General features: G+C 38.1%; 1 protein-coding gene across 2 annotated transcripts in view; it reads right to left on the bottom strand.

The window, feature by feature from the left end:
- The window catches only part of SEC23A (Sec23 homolog A, coat complex II component), a 47,762-nt gene extending 42,543 nt beyond the window's left edge, over positions 1-5,219 (bottom strand). The window contains exons 1-5 of one of the 2 annotated variants that reach the window (XM_011376407.2): positions 5,039-5,219; positions 4,523-4,610; positions 1,214-1,455; positions 338-395; positions 53-139 (exon numbers count right to left, since the gene is read on the bottom strand). In XM_011376407.2, the coding sequence (XP_011374709.1) occupies positions 53-139; positions 338-395; positions 1,214-1,434 (366 nt within the window). In that variant the 5' untranslated portion in view covers positions 1,435-1,455; positions 4,523-4,610; positions 5,039-5,219. The remainder of the gene's footprint in view (positions 1-52; positions 140-337; positions 396-1,213; positions 1,456-4,522; positions 4,611-5,038) is intronic. The other variant, XM_011376398.2, reaches the window with a different exon arrangement.
- Positions 5,220-15,274: the final 10,055 nt, after the last annotated feature.

The following is a 15,274-nucleotide window of genomic DNA, read 5'->3' as shown; positions in this document are numbered from 1 at the left end:
TAAATTACCAGGTATTTAAAACTTCCTTAAAGATTTACTCTTAAGTTCTTACCAGAACTACATATTCAATGCTAGAAAACTGAGGTAAAAGTTCAGCAGGCTGATTCAGTTCAGATATACCAGCATAAGTAGGTGGAAACTACAGAGAGAAAAAAACAAAAAAATTTAACAAATTATTTGCCAGAAAGAGTAATAAAATTTTAAACCAAAAATATTTCCTGATCATTTAATTATTAAAGATATTTTCATCGCATAAAAGTGATTTCATCTTTCTTTATAAACATGCATATTTAGACCAGTACTATAGCATTAACACCTACAATGGGGGTTTTCTTACCTGATTCCTTTGATAACAAAAGTTGCAAGCCCAGAGTTTTGCTCGATAATCCACTTGACTGTTTTAAGAAAAGATAAAATACAGCTCATGTTTCAGTACAATTTTACAGTGATCCTAAACTCAATAAAATTTTTCTTTCTAAAACATGATTGCATTCAAAGTGATCTTTAAAAGCTATGTATTTTTAAATGTTGCCAATATCTATACTGTAACTCTTAATATATAGTAAACAATTAAAATTAAGATAATTCTACTTTTTGTCTTTAAATGACTTAATAACTTCTACTCAGATCTAGGAAACATTTATTCAATTTAAAAATACATTTATTAAATGCTTAATATGTACCAGCTATATTCTAGGTGCTGGTGATAGCACCACTGAGTGTGCTATCTTCTATGTTCTAGAAGAGAAAGAGAGACAATAAACAAGAAGATACTTCTAGATAGTGATAATGAAGATTAAAGAAAACAAAACAGAATGACCAGATTTGCTAGTGGACTGGGTAGAGAAAAAGGGAATAGAAAGAGAAATAAAAGATGATTCCTGAGGTTCTGCTTATGCAACAAGAAATCAAAACATTTTTTAAACGTCATGCTACTCAATTATGACGTTTCTAATGACGTGAGATGGGCTTATACACAGCCAACACCAGTATCTAGAGGATACTGACAGGATCTAATGGTTTATATGGTGGTAATTTTACATTTGGTCCCTTATCACTTCACTACTCCTAAAATATTATAGCTCTTTGGATTTGACTAACCTAACTTGAAAAAATAAATATCAACAAAAATAAAGATATTTTTATACAAATGAGCAAGAAAGAAACTACATTTTGAAGTCATACTGTCACTTTTTTTCTATGTTTTAATTACCATAAAGGATTCAAAACTGCACGGCAAGTGGTCCTACTACACAAAACAGGTTCATATTGAATAGGTGGTAAATCAGGCCTCTCCTTTAGTGGTGTAAACAGGGCTGCTACTGGAACAACCATTCTTGTAGCTTCTAGTCGACTTGATGGCCAAACATTCCAACTAAATCGAACTCCATCTCGTTCTTCATTTTGCTGGATGAATTCCAAATAGGTTGTCATTGTAGAGCTTGACTTTTATTTCTATAACAAAATTAAAAAATATTTTCAAATTCTCTTCAAAAAATTCAAAATAAGTATGTTTTTCTCATTTTCAGCAATATGAATCCATTACAAATCATTACCAAATGAAAATACTATCTCAGAAAAAAATTAGCAAGCAACAATAACGCCACTTAAAACAAAATAATAAGTAACTCTATTGAAACCAATGTCCATTAGGCCCAATAAGAAGTAGTAAATTTACTACTCTGGCTAAGGGCTAGTCAAGCAATGTCTCCATCTTGTTACTCTCTAACTGCCTATCTAGGATGCCAACTTTCCTACCTAGATAATAATTCTAGCTCGTGCTCTCAAACTGCAACAGTGATGGAAAGAAACCGTAAAAATTAAAGGCCAAAAGATTTGTGGGAGAGATGAAGGACATTAAGAACTGAGAATTATGAAGGCCGAGTGCCAAAAGGGGCTACATGGATGTTGAAGTTGCTAAGAACAATGATGAGGAACCGATGCTCAAATATAAGTGAGGGAAGGAAAAGTTCATAATAATAATTTTAATTTTAGAAAAATTTTCAAATAGATTTTGATAATATAAATTATGTAAAAGCTTAACAAATCTAAATATCTTAAGAAGCTAAGAACTTTCTCTTCTTTAAAAGAAATAATATGCCAATAATACCTCAATTAATAATAAAATAAAAATTAAACGCTCTTTCCTCCTATCAGAATCTGAGAGACAAAGAGAGAATCATGATAATTAACAGCCAGCACAGATTTTCCAAAAGTTGATAAATAATAAAAGGAAATCCTAAAATAACTAAATTTGTTTAGAAAAGATTATCTTGAAGGTAGATATCGGAGGCAGCTTTGAGAAAGACGGTATGAGTTTGAGAAAAAATGGCTGTTAAAAGATAATGGTAAAACAAAGATGTGAGATAGTCAGAGGGGGGATTGGAAGACGCCAACCTCAGTTCTAACACAGGCAATGGTCAGCAAGAGAAGAAACAATCCCCTTTGCAAGAGATATCAGTTTTTAGCAAGAGCTTCCAAGCTATCGATGTGAATATAAATTTAAGGACTATGAAATCCCTCCCATAAATAAAGCAAATGACGTTTTCTGTTACTTAATTACATTTTTAATCTAAGATGCAGCTAGAATATATAATCAAAAAGCATTAAAATACCCATTAAAATATACTAAACCAATCAGGTTTGGTCACCTGAACCACAAAACACAAAAAATGTTTTGAGTGTCTATTTCTCAATTCTCCAAGAAAGTTTCTGAATTTCTCAAACACGTGAGTTATATGTCACACATATTCTCAAAAATAGATAGAACTGAACCTGTCACCTGGAAAACAATTCATAGCATTTGTTGCTGGTGATAAAATTTGAGCTTTCGAGCAAATATTAAAATTTTTGAGAACTTTTATCCACTACAGTGAACTTCACAGCTCTAATATGTAATGATTTTTCTGTTGATCAGTGGTGATATCAATGTAATTTTTTAATATTGTATAACAAATATGTCAACATTTAGAAGATACACATTATTCAGTGAAGCAATATCTCCTAAATGATCAATGTCACAAAATCATGAATGGGTAAATGACCCATTCAAAGTGCAGGATAGACCAACAGGTTTTAATGTAACAGAGTACAAAGGATTCACGTCTAAGGTTTCAGATTCCACACTACGGTTAACTGGATTTCTTAACTAAAACTCTTCAGTTCTGGTGTAGTATCAAAGAATATGCACAATTATCTGAAAAAGCTAATAAAATAGTCCTCTTTTTTCCAGCTACATATCTATGTAAGCCTGATTTCCTTCATATAATTCAATCAAAACAACCTATCACAAGCGATTGAATGCAGAAGTAGATATGAAAAATAAAAATCTACCTGTCTTCCATTAAGCAAAATTTTGGGGATTTTTTTTTTGATCCTCAATAATATTTAAGAGTAAAGAGGTCTTGAGAACCACTGCCTTTAGGACACTAGGGCTAAATTCAATCGGGGAGCCTAATAGAAAAAGGATCTAAGAGACTTAGCACGAAGACATTTACAAACAGGCAATCACCAGGTTTAAGTTCCTACAACAGGTAACAAAGCTGAATTGTAATTCCACTCCTTACTTTTCATTAAGACAGACTAAATATTACCTGAGTGATATTTGGGCACAATTCCTCTTCTCTTGCTCACTATCTTTGCTCTAAGATCACAACTGCTCACTAAATGACATCTATTTTATTTCCTACATTCTCACTTTCTGGCAGTATTTTGAAAAAAAAAAAAAATCCCACCTGTTTCTTCTTAACTGGGCCAATTACACATTCATTCAATTGTTCAATTTTAAAATCACTAATTCTAGTACAAATTGTGCCAGGGTTGGTCCCATATCCGACAATGGCATATCTAAAATAGTCTTTTCTACAAACAAGCTTTTTATAAAAGGGCATTATTTGATAAGCATTCTCTCTTCTAACATTATGCATGCATAAAAACATAAATCCAAATGAATATGACTCAGACACTATATTATCATGCAGACTTAATATACTAGTCATGGTACTTTTTTTTTTTTAGATAATAGTGCCTCCTTTTCAGTTGTAATATACTCAGTGAAGTGTCTTCAACTATTTCGGAAGACTTAGCTTTATATTAGACAAATAATTTTACCTCTCGGATCCTCAATTCCTCATCAAGAAGAGGTGTTTGGGCTAGAAAACGACAAGGCCCTTTCTAACTCTAAAATTCTATGAGTCAATTAAAACTGGTTAGACTTCCAAATTGATTATTAAACTACCAGAGAATGGTGAGAAGGAAACTTAACATATATTTATAATTAAATCTAAAACTTTTTATAACCAAGATAATTTGGCAAGTTATCCCCGGCTTTGAGGGGTGGAGGTTCAATAAATTCAAGTGGAAATGTTATTCAACAAACACTCCGGTGGCTGCATGTAGGTTTACTACTTTTCCTTTGCCACCAAAACGATTAACATTAGGGCCGAACGGAAGCACAAGTAAGATTGGTCCTATCTGAAAACTGAACTCTATTTGTAATCAAGGCCCAAGGCATAAGCTTTACCTGACTTTTCTCCTTTCCCCCAATAACTCCCAAGGCCAAACTACGGATGACGAAGTCACATCGGTTCAAAGTCTATGGCACTTCTGATCTGGCAAGAATGAACGGATAAGCCTAAGCGCCCAGAAGCGGTGATGGGTTGGGGTGAGGAAAGCAGACGGCCTCGGAGGCGGGGTGGGGTGTTAGGCGAGATGCTCAAACTGCCGTTTCTCACTTGACTCCCAAAACCTGATCCAGGGTAACTGGGTGAGGGAGTCGGGCCCCCGGAACACAGGAGAATGAAGCAGAGGGTGGGGGGAAGACAAGGTGATAGGTTCAGGGCTCAAGGCTGCCCCGCAAGGCCCGGGTGCGCCCCACCTGCCCCGAGGCACCAAGAGGGAAGAGCCCACACCACCCTAGAGACCCCAGCCGTCGAGCCAGCCAGCCAGCCGCCGCCCAGGGCCCCCTCCCCCGCTTGCCGCTGAGCACCCGCGGCCGCCCAAGGAGCCTGAAGGAGGCATCCCTGAAGTTAGGCCTTACCACAATGTCCCCCGCTACGAGACCCACGCCTGTCGCAGCCTCGGCCTTGCAAAATCAGTCCTATACGCACAGCCGAAGCAGCCAAAGCAGTGCAATCAGGGCCGCGGCCGCCCCGCCCCCGATCTCCGCACAGAACTCTGCTGGGTCAACATGGCTGGTGCCGCCTCTGCCACGTCAAAGGGAAGGGCGGGGCGTGAAGGGGAAGGGCGGGGGCGTGAAAGGGAGGGGCGGGGCGACCGCCAAGAAACAGAAAGGGAGGCTGTGGACGCCCGCGGAATCGACCCCGGGGAGGAGACGAGGAGAGAGGAGGCTAGTCGCGGGAGGTGCCGAGCGACTGGGCCTTGGGAGCTAAAGGGGAAGGTGTGAGACTAAAAAGAGGGAGAAGAGGGGAAAGGGGCAGGGACGGAGCCAGAGGGGCGGGGCGACCGAGACAAACCCGACCGTGGAACGTGGGTGGGGAGCAGGTCCGGGGCGGAGTTGTTACTGGAGCGTGGGGTTTCGCGGTGGAGCTCCTTTCCCTTCAGCTGGGACCCCTGGGGGAGTGGGAATTTCTTCTGACGCCACTCAGACGCCTCTGCTCGCCAGGCGAAATGGAGACGTCCTCTAGGACATTCTCCCTTCTAGGGCCTTAGTTGATTCCTAGACTGCAATCCACATTTCCCTTTTAAAAAAGTGAGAAGTTCGTTCTCTCACTTGGTGCAACAACTATTTACTAAACAAGCTATTGTGTGCCGGGCACAGCTGCAATGCTGGTGATACAACATTAAAAAAAAAAGCCAAATTCCTTGTCTGGAATAATTTACATGGTATTTACGTATTCCTAGTCAGTTTACTTTCCTTCTGCCTTTGCTATCCACCCCTACACACACACACACACACACACACACACACACACACACACACACACACACACACACACACTCTCTCTCTCTCTCTCTCTCTCTCTCTCTCTCTCTCTCTCTCTCTCATCCCTCTCTCTCTCCCTCTCCCAACCACCCCAATCTTTGGCTGTTTAATCTTGATGCATTTTCTGCTTCTCTTTCCAAGAAAAGCGCTGTGCAAAATGGAACTGGTGTAAACCAAACACGTTAGAGCTTGGTGATCTCAAACCAACCCCATCCTTCAGTGAGGGGTTGCTAAGGGAATTAATCCCCAACGTGACAACAATGAAAATCCTGAACAGCTTAGCTCTATAATCATTTTATGGAACAGGAGAAATGATCAAATCCTGTTCTTTAAACTCTATATTCATGAGAAATAAGACATGCACCAAGTATTTTTCTTTCTATAATGTTTATGCTAAGATTGTTTTGTAAGGTAGAAGAGGATTAGTTTGCTTGTCAAATTTTTTTCCTCTGTCCTTTTTTTAATTTAGTTTCAAGTATACAGTACATCGGTTAGACATTATAGTTCATAAAACGATTATCTCAACTGCACCCTCTCTCCCCTGACCTTCCACCTAGCCAATGAATTAATGCTAACTGCATTCCTTATGCCCTGCTCCTCATCCCTATGACCATCCATCAGCTACTAATTTGCTCTTCTTCAGCCCTTCACCTCATTCTCCTAGCCCCTCAAACTCTCCTCCTTTCTGTCTGAAATCAAATTGTCCACTATATTTGTGAGTCTGTTTTTAATTAGTTTGTTCTTTTTATTCTTTAGATTCCACATATAAATGAAATCATATAGTGTTTATCTTTCTCTGACAAATACCTTCTAGGTTCATCAAAGCAATATCTTTTTCCATCCCCTTCCTTTTCATATATAGGGGTCTTGTTTTCTTATCCTTTCAGCCACTCTATCTTTTGGTTGGAGCACTTAATTCTTTTCCATTTAAGATACTGATTAATAGAAATGTAGTTATTACCATTCTTTATTCCTGTTTTTGATACATGTTTTCTTAAAGAAGTCCCTCCAACATTTTCTGTAATACTGGCTTGGTGGTGATAAATTCCTTTAGCTTATTGTTGTCTGGGAAGCTCTTTATCTGTCCTGCAACTCTAAATGATAGCTTTGCTGTAGAAATTGTTCTTGGTTGTATATCCTGGGTCTTCATCCTGTCAAATATTTTTTGCCAAGCCTTTCTGTCTTGCATAGTTTCTTTTGAGAAATCGGCTGCCAGTCTTATGGGTGTTCCTTTATATATATTTGTTTTTCTCTTGCTGCTTTTAATATTCTTTCTTTGTATTTAACCTTTGGCATTTTAATTATGATGTGTCTTGGTGTGGGCCTCTTTGGATCCCTGATTTTTGGAATTCTCTGAGCTTCTTGGGGTTTTATGTCCATTTCCTTTACCAGATTAGGGAAGTTTTCCATCATTATTTCTTCAAATAGCTGTTCGACATTTTGATTTTCTTCAGTTACACTGATCAGATGGATATTTGGAGCCTTGATAGCATCTCATATCCTCCTTAAATTATTTTTATAGTCTTGGCATCTTTTTTCTTGCCATTCTGATTGAATGTCCTTGGCTTTCCTATCCTCTAGATAGGGCATTTGATCCTCTTCTTTATTCGCTTTGTTTATTCCATTTAATGTACTTCTCATCGCAGATGTCTTCTTCATTTCAGACTGGTTCCTTTGTATAATTTCCATTTCCATTTTTATGTTTTTTATCTCTTTGTTAAAGTTCTCACTGAATTCATCTACGCTTCCCAAAATTTCATTGAGCATCTTTATAACCAGTGTTTTGAACTCTGCATCTGTTAGATTACTTGACTCCATTATATCTGGATCTGTGTTCTCTTCTCTCATATGGTTTCAGCTTGTCTTCCCATTTTGGCTGCCTTTCCGTGTCTGTTTCTATGTACTAAGCAAAGCTCCTAAGTCTCCCGGTCTTATTACTGTGGATTTGTGAAATAGGTGTTCAGTGGCACAGTCCTGAGAGGGGGTTAGCTGCAGGCCAAATTTAGCCCAAGCCTCTGCCCCTTTGGGGTCACCTGTTAAGATTCAGCAAGCAATCCACAGATGCTGTGCTTACAGTTGCCTCAAAAGGCCACATAAGAAAGCTAGGCCAGCTGCCTCCAGTGTGAGTCTAGGTGCTGCTCAGCAAGGAGCACCTGACTCACTAAAGATATACCTAGATGCGGCTTGGTTGGAGCCGTGAGTTGGGGGAGGCGGGGTTTCAGGGAATCCTCTGGGCGGAGCGATCCCTGTTATCCAGTTTGATGACGTCACGGCTATGGTGGCGCTGTGTCCAGTGCACTGGGAGCGGGGAGGGCTCAACAGGGAACAATGGATACTGCTGGCACTTCTGTACAGAGCGAGTCTTGCTTTGGCTCTCACTCCAACAATGTCTCCCTCTTAGTCCCTAGTGGCCCCTATGTGCAGCCAAATCGGCACTGGTGCTCAGAGCAAGCAGATCCATCACCGTGAAAATCTGCTCACAGACACGGCCCCTTTAAGAGGCGGCTGCTGCTGCTGCTGCTGCTGCCTCCATCTCACTTAGCTGCTGGAGACCCAGTAGCCCCGCATCCTTGCCCCATGCTACCTTCTGCTGTTGCAGGGTGATTTCCTGGACTTCTCCCTACTTGTATGGCTTGTTTATCTAGATCCCTGGCGATTTTTCCTTGCTGCTGCTCCCTATTACCGTCACAACTTTGATTTCATCTCCAGAGGGATGAATAGAACCTCTATCATCTACGCCAATTTTTTTTTCCTCCCTCTCTGCTTGTCAAATTTTTAATACAATTCTGAAAAAGAAATGGGAATCAAAAGCCAAAATTCAGTGTAGACCTGCAAAGAAAGTGCGCTCAGGGTGCTACCTTAATGAGAATTCTTGACTGAAAGCACCGCAAGTAAATAGCTGTGGACAATGGTATAAAGGTGGAATAAGGACGTTCACAAAGAAACAAAATCCAAGAATAGGGAAATGGACATAGATGAGAAAATCCTGAAGGATTCTGGATTTCAGTGAGGATAAAGCAAAGTATAGCCTTTTGAAAATTTTAGTCATTTCATAGTCCCCAGAAAGGGATCTTTTCCATCTAACTCAGAGAGGTCTAAGAAGTCATAATTCCTTTGTTTTCAGCTGAACAAAGACTTTGGTTCCCTATTACAATGAAATAGATGTTAGGATGAGTAACAAATTCATTTACATCTTTATATACTTTAAGGTGGATGAGTTTAAGAGTTTAACCCTAGGATATATCATCAGGATCTAGTTGACCCACATTTAGTTTGCTGGGGTTTTCTCTTTTTGGAGTTCTACTTGTAAGAATTGATATTCCATGACCTCTTTCCTAGATGTCTTCCAAAGAACAAAGACAAAATTTATTTTTTAAAAAATAAAGTGTAGCTTATTCTATTTGCAATTAGCATATGGGTCCACTGGACTCCTATAAATCTAGGATACATCACAGAATCTTAGTGATCTTATTTTTCCTGTATCTTGAAACATTCTGCTACTTCATCATTCATGGAATTATTTCATCACTATTCATCAAAATTATTCCAAACTATGCTTTAAAAAGACTAAAACAATAAGAAAATAGAAGAATGATGGAATTACCTAAGATGATACAATAGTGAAATATCACTATTGCACCATCCTTCAGTTTTCTTTTTGCAATGCTTAAAGTGTGGTAGCATCTTTCAAGATCTTTGTAGTATGCTTTTAGCTTTCATTGAATATAGTTAATAATTCAAAATTCAAGATGAATGCGCAGAAACAGAGAATGGCACCCTAGACCCTATGATGATAGCAAAATCTTAGACTATGAATCTTTAGATGATCATCTTCTAGATGAATTTCTCAAACTCAAGAATCAATGAGTTAACAATATATTTCTAATGATAAAAAGAAAATATGGTATTCTCATCCAGTCATTCAAAGAGAATAACTTCATTACACAATATTTTGCTACAAGAATCTGGACCTCATTTTGCTAAGAGCACCTATTACAGTATTTCATTTTGCTAAGAGCACCTATTACAGTATTTCATCGTTTATGATGTTTATATGGATAATTTTGCTTGATCTGATTCTGAAGTGGACAAATGCTAATGGTAGTTGTGTATACAAAGATGATGGAAAGGAAATAGATAATCTAGAAATTAAAAATTATTTGGATTGATCATTTATAAAACTAAAAAGAAATATTCTGCAATTAGGGAGCAAAAAAGATAGCTGTCTTCACTCCAACAAAATTATGAGTCTTTAAAGTTTTCAAAAAAATCCTTCGAGTCTTATGTTTTGATGATGCAAGTGCAAGAAGAACCAGAAGTAACAATAAGCTAGGATGTAATAGTGATGCATTTGAAATCTGCAATCACTATTTACAGGATGGGTATGTTCCAGACTCATGCATCACAGGTAATGAGCGGGTAATTGCATTTTGAAGGCCACTGCCCATTTGGATATATCTTCAAAACCAGGAAAATATAGAATAAAAATTGGGGTTTGCTACGTTTAGATACTTAAATTTCCAATAAAGTTGTTTTTCATTATCCCTTTAATTTATATAAATTTATGAAATGACTAAAACAAAAATTTTAAAGGGTCCTTGGACTCAGATGGAAAATGTTCACCATGAAGACTATTTTTTCTAGTATACTAAAAGTTAAGAGGTTTTTATCTGAGGAGAGTAGAATGAAAAAGTTTTGGGATCTTGAATGAGGAGTGTCAGACTAGGAATTGGAGAAAGACAACCTTCTCTTGCTGTCTAAATTTACATATCCCTGGACTAAGGCATTGAGATCCATCTGTGTTCTGAAGGATGTTTGTTAAATATTTACCAACATGCAACTGGTTATAATTATCTGCTTTTAGTTATACCACCTTGTAGAGGTCCTGGCATAAAATGAATGTTCCCCAAATACTCATGAAAATCTAAACATGAAAATCTAAACAATTACAAAAAATATCATCATCATCATTTTCATATATTGAGATTGTAAAAATACAAACTCTGACATAAACCATGCCCCCCCCCCAAAAAAGTCCTTTTTAAAAGCAAAATTTCTAAATTTCCTCAAACTGGCATTTTTCAAATTGCCAGAGAATATTAAAGAAAGAAAGGGAGGTACTATGATCAAATAAATTCAGGAAGACATCTGTTAAATCATGTAAAATAGGTCTCTTGACCTGTTAGGATTTTTAATATGCTACTATTCATTTGTGGATCTTTAACAGTGGGATTTAAGTACATTTCCCCAAGGTATTTGATCTTAGAACTTTTTTTCAGGGACTATCTGGGGACAAGTATTCTAAACACCCTATGACTTTATCTTCAATCATTAATTACCTTAAATACTAGTTAGTGTAGCAGCCAGTATTCTCTTCCTACTTCTGGACCCACAGATGTTTCTAAACTGGAGATTCCAGTGCTACACATTCAGGTGAAGTATGATAATGTAAATTTCTTGAAATTTTATATGGTCACCACCAGAAAGAGCTTTCACCTCTACTTCTTCTTTTTGGCTTAATTCGTTTTCTAGTATAAATGAAGCACTTGTAGTTTTTTCTATCATGGGTTCCCTTCCTTTTGCTCAGAAATTATAAGGCACTAGCCAACTATTTCTGGAGTACTCACCAGAAAAAGCAGTACTCAGATTCTAATTTCGAATTTTCATCATCAGTAGTATGTTGTCTATATATATAGGATAATATCAGTCTGGTGTTCTAGTCTGCACACACAATGACAATCATATTAGATATAATAATAATACATAAGGCTAATTTATAAATCACACATGAGGGTTACAGAATTCTAAACTCAAATAGACCTTAGTGATCATTTAGTCCAATCCTTATACATAACAAATGAATGTGAGAATAGAAGAGTTTACATAGCATATCGAAAGTCAGAGTGTTGAAACCTACACTCTATACTTAAAACCTACAACACGGAATTTTCATTTCATGCTTGTCATCTCTCCCCTTTGAATGCTGACAAGACTTGGCATTAAAATTTGTTCTTATTTCAATAGCAATTGTTTCTATTCCCCAGAGTGCTCCAATAGTAGTATTCTTCAATACCACATCATTCTGCAATTCTGACCAACTCCAGAATTACTAGAGTTCATTTAATCAAACTATACAAATGAAATTCTTCGATCTGCTCTTAAACCATTTATAGTGGCCCAAAGAAATAAAACATGGTTATTTACTGACAGCTTTTTTCCTTTTCTTTTTATCAAATGTGTATTTGATTTATAAAGAACATAAGAATTACTAAAACCCACGTAGCAAGGAAGGGAATTCCTACTTTAAAAGGAAGAAGCCAGATTTGTATTTTTACGTTAAAGAAGTAAAGTTTTGGTTTTGTTCTGTGTTCTATAATTGAATTAGACCTTGCCTTGACTTTCTGGTATTAGGTCTTTCTAGTCCTTTCTGTGAATCTCAACCCCAAAGCTTGAGGACAGTGTTCTTAGAGAGATAAAAGAGACTGCTCATGCCCAGAGAACCTATACTAAGACTAGTATCTTACACCTATCTTAATTACTTCTCTCTAATCTATAACCAGTGGGTCATAAAGGCTCTTAGGTAGAGCAGGTCCTCTGATAACATCACTTCATTCAATGTTATTTCATTAATAACGTTGATAAAGAAAAAAAATCAATTCCTGGCCAGAGCCACTGTCTGTGTGGTTTGCAAGTTCTCCCCATGTCTGCGTGGGTTTCCTCCAAGGACTCCAGTGTCCTCTCACAACCCAAAGATGTGCACAGGGGGTGAACAGGCATGTCTACATTGTCCCAGTCTGAGTAAGTATGAGTGTGTGTATGTAGCCCTGCGATAGAAGGGGTCCTACCTTCTGTCCTGAGCTGCCAAGACAGGCTCCAGCCACCCCTGACTCAACTAGAATAAGCAGGTTGGAAAAGAATTGTCTCTCTTGTTCCTATTAATCTTTCTTAAATGTATGTATAGCTCACATCTATTTAATATTTAATATTAGAAGTGTTTGGGGTCTTTGTTTAGATGTTTGGTGGTGTTTTTGTGACCAGAAATATGCCATAGGAACTTAACTCTTGTTTATAACAATTAGCCTCTAGTAAAACTAGTTTCATTGTACATCATTTTGCTTCAAGTCCCAGTTTCCAATAATCTATTGATGACGTTAAGTGAGGACTTCCTGTACTTATTTTTACTGAACTGTATCTTGTGGAGCATAGTGATTTAGAGCAATGGCTTGTAAGTCTAACCACCCATGATAGAATCTCAACTCCATCCACCTCCTATGTGTGACCTCGGCATGTTATATATTCTTTTCTGAGCCACATTTTCTTCAGCTGAAAATAAATATAACAATAGTACCTACCACTTAGGATAACAATATATTGTGATGATTAAATGAGAAATCAGTATAAAATATTTAGCCCTGAGAAAAAGAAAAGGAGCCGGTAAGAGCCTAAAATTGGCCTGGCTCTATCAACTGGGCCTAGCTGTTGTTAGGAGTTGCCAATGGCACTCAGAGTCAGGCCACATTCTTATATTGAATACAAACCATTTCACAGCACACCAACATCAGACAAGGCCACTCTGACCATGAAAGATAAAGACAAAAAACAAGACCACTCTGTAATCATGTCTGAACTCAGACAAAAATCGGGAAGAGTGTCCAAACCACAAAATGACCACTTACCTTTCTAACCTGGCTAATCTGAATGACTGCTTCTTTACCAATTAATACCAATTAGTGTCCCTTCTTCCCTATATCTTCTATGTAAAACTAGTTGAGACACCGAATCATAGAATTTGTCAAGTGCTCAGATGAACTGAAGAGAAAGCTGGGCTACCAGATGTCAGATAAGGCAATTAAAGCAACAAAGAGCCGAAATGGAAGCACCAGTGAAACCTCTAATCACTTACTGAGACTGCATAGGCAAGAGGCTAACTAAACCTGGTGAGAACACCAACTCCCCCTGTTCCGTTACCCTCATGGAATGATGCACTGCTTGAGAGTTGGGTGGACTGGCACAAAGGTGGAAGTCTGGAGGTCTCTCACAGCTGAAGGAGCCTTAAACAAAAGACTCCTGTAGGTTAACAAAACGGGGGTGGGCAGGCGCTGAGAGTGAAAAAATACTGGGTACTGAGTCAGAGTGGCTAAGTTTCCAGATAAAAAGACCTCCAAATGGAAACACCTGGGCTAGGAATGCAGCTATGCATAAGAACATGGCTGGTCAGGGGGCCTGAGTCCTTGGCTGCAACTCCCTTCAGAAACTACCATGCATTGGCTAAGTGCACTAAGTCTGGTGTGGGGAGGGCAGTTTTCCCCTATGAAGCCTGCCAGGTAAAGCCTTTGTAATTGCTTTTGGTCAAGCCTGAAAAAAACCACACATAGGTCTTAAACCAGGAGACTTACTCCTCAGAATTATCCCCCTTTCCTGACGGCGAAGCTCTACTGTCCCCACATCATCTAAAAGCCCAAATCCTATAGTAAATAACTTAATTCTAACATCCTCTCATTGAGACATCTCCAAGTTTCAGTAATTATGTGACTAGAGGAGTGTTCTGGTGGTCAGAGGATGCTCCATAAATGTTAACTATATACAACTACAATTCTCACAACACCCATGTAGCACCGCCCCCTACTTTCTATGCATCAACCACGCTGAAGTTTTTCCAATTTTTCCAACATGACCTACTTCCTGCAGCAATAAACAAACAAACTCTTTCTTCTACCTGCTAAGACTCAATATACAAATGGACAATGGCCTGACTATAAATATTAAAATAAGACTCTGACCCATAATCTGCAGCAACCATCCCAAAAAATCAATCTATTATTCTATAGTGACCGGCCTGGGAAGCCAGCTGACTATAAGTCAAACTTGTAGGAAGTCAAATTGCTATTTCTAGCAACAATGTAAAAAGCCAAACAAGAACCCCAGTATAATTCTCTCAAAATAGCCAGAACTTGATTAATAATTGACACATTTCCTAATTTTTCCCCTGCTTCCAATTTAGGACCAAAGAAGATCAAAATATGCATCTCTGACCAATTTCATAGGACGTCCCATTTCTAGGTAGAATAGAGTTTGCCATATTAATTATTTTGAGTTAAAGGCACTTGAAAAACAGAAGATGCAAGAAGGGCACTCTATTCTTCCTTTCTTCCCGAAAGCTGGAGATAAAACTTTATGAAAGGTGCATCTCCCTATACCTGGAAAGAAGACATTCTTACCACCAGATATGTGGAATCAAAGCCAAGATAAATCTATATAAACAAACATTATGAAACTAACCCTTATCTTCCTACCTACTTTTCCACAATTAACTGCCCTAACCCAAATCCC

Source organism: Pteropus vampyrus, unplaced genomic scaffold (assembly GCF_000151845.1).
Source record: "Pteropus vampyrus isolate Shadow unplaced genomic scaffold, Pvam_2.0 Scaffold10, whole genome shotgun sequence".
Lineage (NCBI taxonomy): Eukaryota > Metazoa > Chordata > Mammalia > Chiroptera > Pteropodidae > Pteropus > Pteropus vampyrus.
Note: the sequence above shows the minus strand (reverse complement) of the source record. Positions and strands in the feature narration are given on the sequence as shown.